The 14,024-nt window shown below is 39.3% G+C and overlaps 1 protein-coding gene across 1 annotated transcript in view; it reads left to right on the plus strand.

Annotated features, from left to right (window-relative positions):
• The first annotated feature begins 1,021 nt into the window (after window positions 1–1,021).
• The window catches only part of MUSK (muscle associated receptor tyrosine kinase), a 111,475-nt gene continuing 98,472 nt past the window's right edge, over window positions 1,022–14,024 (plus strand). The window contains exons 1-3 of the mRNA XM_023510558.1: window positions 1,022–1,186; window positions 10,633–10,759; window positions 13,754–13,905. Of these exons, the coding sequence (XP_023366326.1) occupies window positions 1,108–1,186; window positions 10,633–10,759; window positions 13,754–13,905 (358 nt within the window). The 5' untranslated portion in view covers window positions 1,022–1,107. The remainder of the gene's footprint in view (window positions 1,187–10,632; window positions 10,760–13,753; window positions 13,906–14,024) is intronic.

Below are 14,024 nucleotides of genomic sequence, written 5' to 3' on the forward strand. Positions count from 1 at the left end.
TCACACAGAAGAGCTAAACTTCTATAAATGGACTTACAAGGTGAAAGAATGATGGAGACACCAACACAAGGGGGAAAAAAATCTTAAAATGATGCAGTAAGTACAGAGAGGGCAGAGATGTGCAGGGTGTACTATGGAAGCCCAGAGGAGACAAACCTGATGCAACGTTGGGACAATGTGGAATTTTTGTTCTGGGGAGGCTTCCAGAAGGAGATCACTACTAAGCTGAGATAGGTTTGAACTGGGTGGAGAGGCTGGGAATACTATTCTGAGGGGAGAGCACAGTATGAGTCATTCCTGAAAAAACCCCTCCAGCCTTACCCAGGGAACTGTGAGCAGGTTGTTGAATAAGAAACATGGCTTGTAAAAGATGAGGCTAACAAGGCAGACAGATTCCAGTAAGGCCCCAGATGCCATATTAGGAAGATCTGAATACATTTTTATATGATGAGGAGCCATTGGGAGGCTTTGAATGTCTGTGTGTGTGGGGGGGCGGGGCAGTATCTGAAAAGGGTTTGGGATAAGGTAAGACAGGAGACAGGAAAAGGCCGAGGAGGCTAAGACTGACATTCAGAGAAGAGTGTCTGAGGAGATGAGAAGAGCAAGGTGCTAGTTTGAATTTAAAAAGGGAATTTAGTTGGTAAAATCTGTAGGAATTGGAGTGGGTTGAATGGGGGGTGGGGTAAGAGATGGGGAGGAGTGGAGATTAGAGAGACTAGGTTTCTGGTTTGAATGGGGGTGTGTGTGTGCTGAAACAGAAGGTGGGGAAATCTGTACCTCAGGGAATACAGCGATGGGTGCAGAAGGCATCTGGGATTGTCCTGCTGCCACCGTCTTAAAAGGGATTCTAAAGGGATTTTCTTTCCCTTGTTCCGCCAGCGCTACACTTGCCTTACTGGCTAAGTGGATACTCACCAGCTGGCTGTGTCCATCATCACAGCCAAGTCTGAAAATTCCTGATTCTACTTAGAGGCTGGGAGCTGCTGACACTCACAGTCCTTAGCAGATGACCCTCTGTAAGAAACGATGCTTTAAAATGTAAACGGCGGAGGCATTTTCCTCGCGTTGTCCAGAAGGAACTTTCTCCTGCGTGAGCCTGGGTTAACCATGAGAGAGCTCGTCAACATTCCACTGGTACAGATCCTTACTCTGGTTGCCTTCAGCAGGACCGAGAAACTTCCAAAAGGTTGGTCTGAACCATCTTGTCGTCTTCTTGTCGCGGTTCTAAAGTGAGCGTGTGCTACCGTCAGGGCTGATAGCATGGGGGGCTTGGGGTTTTACTGAGCGAAGGAGGAGTGGAACATGTGGGCCGCGAGGAAACTGTATACTTGAGCAATTAGCTGCTGGTCTGTCTGCTGATACTCCCCTTCTAAGTTCTGCACTAAAACCTTTAGCCACCCAGTGACTCCGAGCCCTCGCTCCTACAGGAAAGGTTAGCCCGTAGACTGCGAGTTATCAAGGCCTGTTTTGTTTCTGCATCTGTCAAATTTCAGGGTGGCCTACAGGAACAGTGAAGACCTTTTCAAATCAAGTTTGCCAGGAATATAATCAACCCCACTCCCAGACATCCAGACTGTTTGCTTCTGAACAAAAATCCTTTCCGATTTCACTTTCAGTTTTACCAATCTCTTGATAAAAATTTCAGTCGCTAAAAGTCAGAAATACAGAAACACGCACATCACTTGCCTAATATGTGTACTAAAACCCTCATGACGCAGGGTTCTCAGTAACTTGAGGGGCTGGAGTCATGGTTTGGCTTGGCAAGGGACTGCAAAAGTTTTTTTCAGAGCCTTTGGAATGTACCGGAAATAACACCACCTCAGGGGAAAGGAAAGCAACTTAAGAAACTGACAAACACCTGTTGCAGTAGCAAGAATGTCCACGGTGACAGGGTTTCTGGCCAGTGTGTTACGAAACCCAGGCTAGTAGTATTTGCAAACCAGGAAGACGAGAGAATAATGTGATTCGCAAAGTGACTGAGGGCTTCGTTGAAATCTTTTTTAAAGATAAAAAAGACACGAGAGAAACAGGTTGAATGGTATCAATTTGAGCAAAGAGTTTTCAAACGAACTGCATTACAAGAGAGTAAAAGCAGTTCTGTGGTTCAGGACACATTCCAATGAGCTATTTTCTTTTTATGTTACTTTATCAAAGCACTTACACAGTTTTTATTATTGAAATGAGTGAAAGTAATGTCTTTATGCAGATCAGAAATATATTTTTAGATTTGGGGGTTCACTAAAAATTCTCCAGCTACAAGTTCAAGGGTCACAGGCAAATGAGATATACATAGTTTTCTTCCCAAACGATCTTACTTCCTAGATTGTTTATTTGGGGGCTTCTTTTTCCATTTTACTTGAGCGGAGTGGTATCTTTAAATGTATTTAAATGTTCAACGTCCAACTAATACTGTAAGGTATTTTCAGATAAAAGAGAATCTAGATCTTTTCAAACAGCTAAGAATAGCCAAAAAGACTTAACCTTGGCTTCATATTATTTTAATACTTCCTGAACAAACAACGGATGTCCGGCAAGGCAGCACCTACATGTTTGGACTTATGGATTCTCCTAAGTCTTGTGTTATTCTAAACCATGCAGTTACATAAAAATGACCAGCTTAAATACTTAAATTTACTAAAATCCAGTCTCCTAAGGAGGAGGGCCATTGATTTTGATGGTTCACATCAGAATTTAGTGCACACACACACAAAACTCTAAAACCTCTCCATCGGAAGAGGCCTTAATTTATATTCCTGAAAAAAAAATTATTTCACCAAGCTATTTTAAAAGCCAAGTACTGTCCAGTCTGCTTATGGAGTTGAATGGCATTAGAGCACATGTATTCTTGATGTACAATGCCTGTGATATTGGAGAGGGTCTTTTTAAAAGTGGTGCTTGAGTATCTGACTCTATGGAGTCTATAAATGCACTGACTTTTTGTTTGTCCCCCCAAATGATTGAACTGTTAAGTACGAAATTAAGCTATTTATGGCCATTTTTCACCGTTCGCCATTTTTCAAATAGCTACTCAACACTAGACAATTTTGTTTTATATGTATATTTATGTAAATACATACATATTAATTTATACGAGCGTGAAAAATAAATGATTTCTTAAAAAACATTTCAGTTTCCAAACTTAATAGACAATGCCTTTAATTCAAATGCACGCTATCTCTATTTTAGAAACTTCAGACTATACTGGCGTGGAAGTAACAAATCCAAATATCTTGTCTTTTAAATAAACTAATCTGATTGTTCATCTAACTTTATTTCTTATAATTTATTTGCTGCTACAACTGGGTTTTACAATCCAAAATTAAAACTACTTTTTTGTCTACTGGTTTTATTATAAAAATCTAAATCTTTATGAGTTTGACATCACCCTTAGCCCAAAACACCAGGCCTAGGAGTGCAAACCTTCATTCACTACACACACGGGTTCTGAGAATAAATGAGATCATGAAAATATTGTCCTGAAAATTTTAAGTTTTGAAATGTGAGGATTATACTGTTAAAAAAGAATGATCCTATAGTATTTTATAGAATAGTATTTTATTTTAATCCTATTCCAACTGAGGAAAATGTTCCACCCAACTAGCTCATGGTTGTTTTCTCCATTCGTGGCAGAAGGTAATTAACAAAAAGAGTTTTTTAGCTGACATACATTTTCCTAAGTCCTTCATCAGGAGTGAACCAAGGATCCTGCCACAATAATGTACAACAAAATAATCTGAGATATTTAAAATAATGTAAGAGTATTCAGGGCATTCTTTTCATCTTCCCTGAACACCATTTCCTCAATAAATTTAATACACGACTTCGTAGAATTAATAGCTTATTGTTTCGGTTTTCATTTCATTAAGACTCCTGATGCTCAAAGCTAAGGGGGAAAGTCATTGGCGTTCTGAATCATTTCAGCTAGGGATCCTTTCAGTGAGGAATTCAAATTCATAACCCCAAACAGGAGAATTTTACAAACTGTTACATATGTAAGTCACCAACATTTCATTGAATAACTGCCTTAAACACAAACGTCAGTAACATTTAACGTTCTATCAGAGTATTACATGTACGATCAGATGTTAAGTCCTGCGGGAGTATAGCAGTTCTTGTAAGCAGCACTAGATTTGTTGAATATGCACAAAGAACTCCTGTCAAAACCCCACTTTCAAATTATCCCATTGACTCCCACATCTCGAAGTTTTTGAGTCTAAGTGATTTATCTTCAGATACATTTGAATAACCTCCTCCTTTAAGCTGTTTGTATGTGGGGACAGGATTCACAGATTTGACAGGTGACTAAGTCAGTACCAGCACAGCTGTCATAAACTCCAGGACACCAAGTCCTGGATGAACGTTTCGTATTGACATGCATTGAAAGCATTACTCATCGCATATTCAGAGAAACACGGGTGCTTTAAATATTGTTGACCCTGAAGAACAGGAAAAAAGAGGAGGAGTGTCAAGATTTTTTCAACTGCTTCCTTATTTCCGAAGGTGAAGTAGACAACTTGTCAGTGAAATAGGACTTGAGGTCATCGAGAAAGAGTGACAAGTGAGGGATGAGAAGGGGGACCTGCCAGAGTGGTTTCATTCAGGAAGATGAGAGGACTCCGTGGGCCATGCTGAGGACCCAGCTGGGGCTGGGGACTGCAGCTTTCTTTATAGTGCACCTGACCTGAACAGTTGTCCCACTTTACCCAGCAGGGCTATGCGAACATAGGGGTGGCGAGGACAGGTGGTGGGATTAATGGAGGATTGACGCTTTCCAGGGTCAGTGCAGCCAGAGAGGAAAGGAGTTGGTATTGTATAGCAACATGCCATGGGGTATAGGTTGGATAATAAGGAAAGTGAAAAGAGGACATTAAAAGCTTGAAAGAGAATGTTGAGATCAAGTTTCTTTTGCTAGTTCCTGTGTCTTGCCACGTGTCTTTAGGGAAAACATACAGGCTCTGTGAGCCTCAGTTTCATCATAAAATGAAGAAGTATCCACTGATGCTTGACAAATAAGTTTATGTACTATGCTAAGAGTTGTCAATGAGTGATGTAATGAGCACTCCTGGGTAATATGCAGGTTTTAGATGAGTCCCTAGGAGACCATGTTTTAACCCAAAGGAATGCCCCCAGGAGAGCCAATTTCAGAAATTCTAGTAAACAGAGCAGAACTTGTACCTGCCTTTGTTTAGTTCCTTCCTTTCCCTTCCCTTCTCTTTCCCTTCCCCTCCCTTCCTTTCCTTTCTCTTCCCTTCCCTCCCCTCCCCTTCCCTTTCCTTTTCCCTTTCTTTTCTTTTAGACATGTCTTGCTCTGTTACCCAAGCTAGAGTGCAGTGGCATGATCATAGCTCATTGCAACATCAAATTCCTGGATTCAAATGATCCTCTTCCATCAGCCTCCCAAGTAGCTGGAACATGCCACCATGCCCAGCTAATTTTTCTTTCTTTCTTTTTTTTTTTGGTAGAGATATGATCTCAAACTCCTGAGCTCAAACAATTCTTCCACCTCCACTTCCCAAAGTTCTGAGATTACAAACACGAGCCACCATGTACAGCCCCAGGGCCATTTCTGAAGGCAAGGATCAGGAATGTTTTCTGTTGCAAAGAATGAATGATACAGCATTAATAAGTGATTACCAAGCATTATTATTAATGAACCTTATAAGTTAAAAAGACATCATAACAAGAAATAACTTGTACTTTATTACATCTTCAGTTTAATAAATGTTCTGGCTTCTAAGATTGTCCAAATAGTGAGCAATACTGAACGTACTCTTGGGAAGATTTGAAAAATTTCCAATACCAGTGTTTTCTCATACTGAAAAAAACAAGAACACTGTATTCCTAATGTTAGAGAAATACGAATATTTTCCAAGTCTGAACCCTAAGTTTACGGAACCCAAAGTAACAGACGCAGCTTGTTTCTCTGTGTACCCAATCATTTGGTCATGCCAATTAGCAAATAATCAAAAGTTAGTAAGTCGATGGCCATGTGCCAGAGCCTGCAAAATATAAAGGCAACATTAGGTCCTTCTCATCAAGCAGCTAACATTTGAGTTAAGTTACTCTGCGGGTACAGGAAAGGGCTGTGTTCACTTTCACGGATTTGTTATTCATGTAATCCTTGGATGGAGAGAAGAAACAGTGCCCTAATTTAAACAGGCTCCGGCTGAGATGAAAGCTGGGCAGTAGAATGAAAGTAAACAAGGGATGGTCTGCTGAGTCAACAAATGTCATTAAAGGCAACGATGTGATGGTGTCAGTACAAATTTGAAAGCAGATCTGGATAATTTGACAATATAGGCAAAGCGGACTTAAGTACATTCTGCCTTTCGAAACTGATATTGATGTAAATCTCCTTTTCCCGGCTCTCTGTCTGTAACCAGTAATGTCTGAACCGGTAATGTCTCTCTGTCTGGAACCAGTATATTTTAAAGCTAAGAGACAGGAACTTTAATGCTACTTTAATCCTAAAGACCAGCTCTATTACCTCTTACTTTTGTGATGGTTAGACAAGTCATTTGACCATTCTGAGTCTTCATACCTAATCTGTAAGTGGGACTATTAATAGTCTTTTTAAACCTCCCCTTATGTTTGTTGTGATAACTGAGATACTGAATGAAAAGCACAAAACATAGCAGGGTCTCAATTTCTGAGGCTAACATTAAAAACAGAGTAAAACCTTATCATAAGACCATCATGTCACTGGACCTTAAGGTATTAGTTTAATGTTCTTAGTAACTCCTCACACATTTTCACACATCTGACTCTTTCGAGACATTATCTAATACTTAACTTCTGTGATCATAACTCATCTCAGCAGAATTTGTGTTGCCTCCATGGAAAGATAGATAACATTTACAGTTTACCTCCACCACCTCCGCATTTGTGTATTGAGAAAAAACTGATGAATAAAGTTTCTTTTGAGAAGAATAATATGTGGTAGTTGAGACTAATTTTGAAAAACACAAAAGATACACAGTTTAAAATGAAAAAGTCACCCATAGTTCCAGGACTGTTAACACAATTTTTTGCTTTTTCTTTATTAAATCGCAACTGTGTACAGTAATGCATTTATGGGGTACAATGTGCTGATTTGATATGCAACATGGAATGTTTGCATCTAACTGATTAACATAACCATCACCTCACTTACTTATTCTATTTTCTCCCTTTGTCTAATGCGGATCCTTTTTCAAAGTGCAGTGGCTTTGTTTATACAGTTCCACCACCTGCCATCTTTCCCTAGCACTGAAGCATAAGCATCTTCTGTATTCTGAATACTCCTCAAAGCATCATTCGCAGGGACTGGATAAGTAATATCCCTTTTTAGATAACAGTTTGCTGGTATATATTTATCAGCCACTTCTTTGAGAAAAAACTCTGACTGGTTGCACTTGTAAACATTCCAAACTATGGCTAATTTTAAGCTACCAGCAAACACCGAACACGGAGATGATAAATAGCTTCCACCCCACAGATACATTAAATGTAAACAACCTCAAAAACAGAGATCAGCGACTTTCAACAGGTGTGCCGTGGCACACTGCTGTGCCATAAGAGGATCTTAGATGTGCTGTGAAAAATTTTGAAGATCCTTAATTAAATTATTTTCAAAAGAAGTTCAAAGTATAGTCTTTTTTTTTACTCTTTTTTTTGATGAATATAATTTAAGTGTACTGTGGAAGTTTATAGGTTCAAATGTGTTGCAAGATAAGGTTGAAAAACACGGACATAGATGATAGTAAAATGTAGTTAAACAATTAAGAAGTGAAGGATTTGCAGTCTTATATTACTTTGTTTTCAGTCAATGCTTAATCACATTATGGTTTGTTTTTCTGATATGAATACTGATAACACTTTGTTCGTGGTAGTATCTCCTTATACAGCTTCCCTTCTCTTTCTTTCCAATACTTCTGTTTTATTTTATTTAGGTGTATTACTTGTGTTTTTAAAACCTATATGATAGTGTGTATCATCTTATAGGTCAGTGTTTATAACTGTCATTCATTGTGATTTCTGATATAACGAGCCTGTTTCTCTACATTTGTGCTACGTCCTTTGTTAACCAGGCCTTTTTTGGACTTATTTAGTCTTCCTGGCAGTTTTTGGCCGGGGCTGGGTTTGAACCCACCACCTCCAGTATATAGGGCCACCGCCCTAGTCTTCCTTTTCTTTTTGCTTTTTTGTTCATTTGCTTTTGTTTTTGACCGATAGAGTTTCCTCTAGTCCCTCTTTTTCTCCTATTGTTTTGAAAGGTTTGAGTTTTAATCTCTTCTTTTAGTGGTAACCATTAATAAAGTTTTAATAAACACATTTCACCATAGATTTTTCTTCCCATGTTTATGCTTATTCAGTATTTTTGCCATCTTCTTGTTTATGGCAAAGCACATGGCATGTTTTAACGACCGTATCCACTGAACTTCTTCTCTGAACTTTCATCTTATAATTATCAGGAATTTAGTTCCATTCTTTTCTACACACAAAAATTAATGTTTTTGTTTTTAGCATTCCACTGCATGTTAAACTTGCAATTATATTTTATCATCATTTATACTGCTGTTTCGTACAGCTCACCTCTTTCTTCTGGGTATAAATTATTTCATACTGAGTTTATATACTTTAGTAACTATTTCAGCAGAAGCCTGTAAGTGGTAAGCACTTTAAATATTTGTCTGTTTGTAAGTGTCTTAATTTTGACTTCTTCAGAATTATTATCTAAGCTTCCTACACAGTTATTATCTGAGCTTCCTATACAATTCTAGGCTAAGGCTTATTTTTTCACAGTCCTGTAAAGGTATTAGTCCTCTGCCTTTGGTCTCGATGATTGTTGCTAAATAATCTCAGCTGAGCCTAGCTTGTGTTTCTATTAAGGTAATTGGCTTGCTTTCTTTCAGTAGAGTTTACAATTTTCTTCTGTCTTTAATATTTATAGATTTAAGCCCAATGTATCTAGGGATGAATTCTTTTTATGTGTCTGTCTTGGCATTTGATGGGTACTTTAATAGTCACAGCTGGGTTATTTTATTTTTCAGTTTTGAAAACAATCAGCATTTGATCCCTTCGTACACTGCCTCTAGGCTGTTCCCTTTTAGCTTTCTGGTCGTGCCTGTCTGTCATTCTGTGCCTTGAGTCTTCTAACTGTTCTCTAATAGTGTTCCTCTCTATTGCTTTGTGCTGTTTCCTGTCTATCTAATGGTTGTTCTATTGGAAGGTTACAAAAACGGGAGCCCTGAGGTCTATGCATGAGATGTCATTGTCCCTAAAAATTTTGCTTTCATATTTCAACTAGTCTCTTTGAACTTGATACCTTCTTGATGGATTCGCTTCTATATCTTGGAGAATTCTCCTTTATATCACCCTCCTCTAGGCAACCATGAGTGTATTTTCTGTCTGTATAAATTTTCCAATTCTAGGCACTTCATGTAAAGGGAGTTATATAATACAGAGTCCTTTGTGACTGGCACCTGTCACTTAGCTTACAGTTTCCCAGGTCACCCATATTGTCGCTATAATCATACTTCATTTCTTTTTAGTGTCAACTAGTATTTCATTGTATGGACAAACCACATTTCATTTATACATTCTTTTTTTTTTTTTTTGTGAGTACTTAGGTTGCTCTTATCTTTTGGTTGTTGTGAGCAAAGCTGCTATGAACACGAGTGTACAAATCACCTGTTTGAGTCCCTGCTTTCAATTCTCTGGAATGTATACCTGGAAATGGAATTAGCAGATCATAGCATCATTCTGTTTAAGTTTTTGAAGAACCAGCATACTCTTTTCCACAAAGTTCGCGCCATTTTACACCCCCCCCCAGCAATAAACAAAGTTTCTGATCTTTCTACGTCCTCATGAACATTTATTGTCATTCTTTTTGATTCTAGCCGTCCCCGTGGGTGCGAAGGGGTAGCTTGTGGTTTGGATTTGCACTTCCTTCACGGCCAGTGATGCTGAGCGTCTTTTCATTGGCCAGTGATAGACTTTCTTTGAAGAAATGTTTCTTCAGCTCCTCTGCCCAGGTTTTGTGTTATTTGTCTTTTTATTATCAAGTCTCTTTCTATTAATAGAATAGAAACACACATAAATTCTCTGTAAAGTAGATGTAGCTGAAGCCGCAGAGGCTCTCACGTATAAGAACCCGTCTAAGCTCTCAGTAGGCTCTAGCAGTGTGTTCAGATGAACATGTACTTTATAAAATTTGGGAAAAATTTGTTTTTAAACAACAGTTGTTAAGTTGTTCTATTCTGACTTCCCTTCAGGTTCACTTCCCTTGAGTCTGATGGCATTGGAGTAGTCACAAACATTTTATATTCAAAACTATATATATGTGTGTGTGTGTGTGTATATATATACATGTATTTAAAGGACACTTAAATTGTACAATACAACCATAACACTTGGATCTGCCTCTACTTGTATATAGTAAATTCTATGCCTTACTCTCTCGAGAGCCTTCTCTTTTGATTGTCAAATGTCTTTTTTGGAAATCAAAACATCCACATGAAATCTTCCTTTCTTTGGCACATTTCTCCTCTGAGATAATAGTTCTCATTCAGGTAGGTGATGACTGCTTTGGGAAGGGTTAGTAAACAGCATTCTAGAATGTTCTTCCTTTGATTTCTCCTTTCCTTTTAGCTCCTGTCATCACCACTCCTCTTGAAACAGTGGATGCCTTAGTTGAAGAGGTGGCTACTTTTATGTGTGCAGTGGAATCCTATCCCCAGCCTGAGATTTCCTGGACGAGAAATAAAATTCTTATCAAGTGAGTATTCTGCCTTTTTGTAGTAAGAACGTCCCTTGCTGCCTTGCAGTTTACCTCTGATATAACGGCAACCCCAGCTCCTGGCTATATTTACCTTCTGGAATTTATAAAATACAATTTTCCTCATTTTATAGATGGAAGATATAAAGTTCAGTGAACTTAAGAAAATTTCTTAAAGCAAAATAGTGATTTTACTGATGTAGGGTAGTTGGGGATATTTTGTGGCTTATTGACATGGGCAAGTCAGATAAGCCCCCTGGTTAGAACCAGAAGAAACTTCACTGCAATTAGGAAACACCATGATAGCCTAAGTCTGGGGGCACAGGTGCCCAGAGATGCTGGCAGTTAATAGGGACCAGCCTCATCTCCTGTGCTTCTAATATCTCAGCAGAGTGAAGTACATTGTCGAGGAATCTCACTTCTAGGTCACCATCACCTTTATTTTTAGAAAGTTAGAAGGGATTCCTGACATAAAGTAAGGTAGCCTTTGAAACCAGTGAAATTCTTATATGGTAATAAAGATTATGTTATCCTCTTCCTCATTATAATAGTTAATTGATCAAAAATACTCTAAAATCTGTAACAAAGTGAAATCGTGGGTTTTCCAGTAGGCAATGTAGGTTGCATTGGACCTAAATGTATCTTAAGCCATCTGTGTGGCTACAACAATAATAGCATGGACGGATGCCTTATAAGCAACAGAAATTTACTTCTCACAGTTATGGAGGCTGTTAAGTCCATGTTGGAGGTGGCAGCAGATTCAGTGTCTAGCGGGGGCCTGCTTCCTGATCTGTAGATGGCATCAATGGGGGAAGAGATGAGAGAGCTCTCCTGGGCTCTTTGAGAAGGGCACTAATCCTACTCATGAGAGCTCTACCCTCAGGTTCTCATTGCCACTCAAAGGCCCTAACTCCTAACACAGTCACATTACACATCAGGTTTCAACCTATGAATTCTAGGGGTCATAAACCTTCGGTCTACAGCAAGTGCTTACACTAGTATCCATAGACTGGAATCTGTGAACTTGGACGACATCGTTAGTTTCATTGACCTTGAACTGAAAGGTAGTGTTCCCCTCTATTGTGCATGGTGTCATGTGGGGAATGACCCTGAGCCCTGGTAGCCCTCAACTACTCTGGCAGGCCAGCGGTCCCAGAACATCTGGAACGGGAAGACCCATGGACCCAACTGAGCAATTTGAAATAGTTTTGAGCATCTCTCACAATCCAGATGGACTGAGAATTTCCCAAATTATCAAGTTCTGGATCCATTTCTGCTTCACAATTTTCCCCTCAAATTATCTTTTTCTTCTTGAATTATATAATAAGCAGCAGCAGCAATAGTGACAACAGCAAAACCAGGTCATGGCTTCAACACGTTGCTTGGAAATTTCCCAGCTAAATATCCAAGTTTATCATTTGCAAGTTCTGTTTTCCATATAATTGCGGGATACCATGCAGCAAAGTGCTCTACTCCGATAGAGAGGTCCCCTTTCCTTCCTATTCCAGAAACATGTAGCTCATTTCCATCTGAGCCCTCACCAGTAGTGGTTTTTAGCATCCGTATTTCTACCAACTTCTCCTTGTGGTAGTTCAGGTTTTCCCTAAGACGCCCAAGCTGCTCTCTGCCGTGCGCCTCACTTCCTTCCAAGTCCTCAGTAGCAGAACCTTTAACATGCATATTTCTATTGATAATCTCTAAATTTTTCTAGTACGCTCCTCAAAATTTGTCTCTGCTCTGCCCATTCCCCAATTGCAAAGCACACCCACATTTTTTAGGTATTTGATGCAGTAGCACCATACTTTCAGGAAACAAAATGGGTCTTTATTTCCCAGTGTGGCTATAACAAATTATCACAAACTTAGCAGCTTGTAACAATGGACATTAATTTATTATCTTTATAGTTCTGGAGGTCACAAGTATGAACTAAATCTCACTGGGCTACACTCAACGTGAAGTGTTGCCCGGGCTGAGTTCCTTCTGAAGGCTCTAGGGAGGAATCTCATTTCTTGCCTTTTCCAGCTTCTAGAGGCCACCTCCATTCCTTGGCCACTTCCTACGCATGAAGAGTGAGCAACTACATCTCTTGGACCTCAGCCTCCATTATGAGACCTCAGTCTCATCTTTTGAGTCTTCTGCTTCCCCCTCCTATATCCATGAGGGTGATATTATTGCATCCAGCCCATTTGGACAATCCAGAATGCTCCATTTTAAGATTCTTAACATCTGCAAAATCCCTTTTGCCATGTAGGGTAACATTTTCACAGGACTCGTGACTAAGACAAGAATCTTTGGTGGGCTGTTATTCTACTTACCAAACACATTTGACATTAAAAAAAAAAAAAAAAAACCCTTATTTGGTTTAGAAAAACTTAACTTTTATATTGATGCTTCCCTTTGAATTTCTTTCATTGCTCTAATTCCCTTCTCAACAAATAGTTTGTATATAATTTAATAGCTGATGTATTCAAAGCATATATTTTTGCAATTGAAGCTGTTTGCTTCCTGATGTGTCCTATAAGTAGGATTGTGCCTGGCACTTATGAGCACTCAGTAAGCATTTGTTTAATGAAAGGATGAGTATTCAAGTAGTAGTTATGTCTGTAACTCTTTCTGGTTGTCATACAGTGTGAGTCCTTGTTCATTTATTAGCTGCTACTTCTCAGTAATTATGGGGAGAAGTATCATAACCAAGTGTATCTTGGCTTTAATATACTTTTCTGAATGAAGTAAACTTTACATTTGGCTTTATCAACAGACACCACCCTTTGAAAGCATTTTTGGAAGGACTCAGTGGGCCTTTGGTTACCGGAGCCTAGGAAAAGTTGGATTATAACATGTGCCTTACATTACCAAGCAAAATTCTTCTGTTATTCAGAGCTCATTCCCATCTTCACTCTCCTTCCTCACTGACACGTCATCCATTTGATTAATCACAGCTGAAAAAAATCACCGATGACACGCTAATGTTCCATCTTCCTCTGTGACCTGCAGGCTCTTTGACACCCGATACAGCATTCGGGAGAATGGGCAGCTCCTCAGCATCCTGAGCGTGGAGGACAGCGACGATGGCATTTACTGCTGCATAGCCAACAATGGCGTGGGAGGGGCTGCCGAGAGCTGCGGAGCTCTGCAAGTGAAGATGAGTGAGTGCGAATGGAATCCTCTCTTGACTTTAAAGCCCATTTCATACACTTTGAAACAGCCAGTAAACAGAGACTCCCTCATACCTGGAGGTTCAGCAGCAAGACAAGTTCAAGTACAA

This window comes from Otolemur garnettii, unplaced genomic scaffold (assembly GCF_000181295.1).
Source record: "Otolemur garnettii isolate 467f Iridium unplaced genomic scaffold, OtoGar3 scaffold00014, whole genome shotgun sequence".
NCBI lineage: Eukaryota > Metazoa > Chordata > Mammalia > Primates > Galagidae > Otolemur > Otolemur garnettii.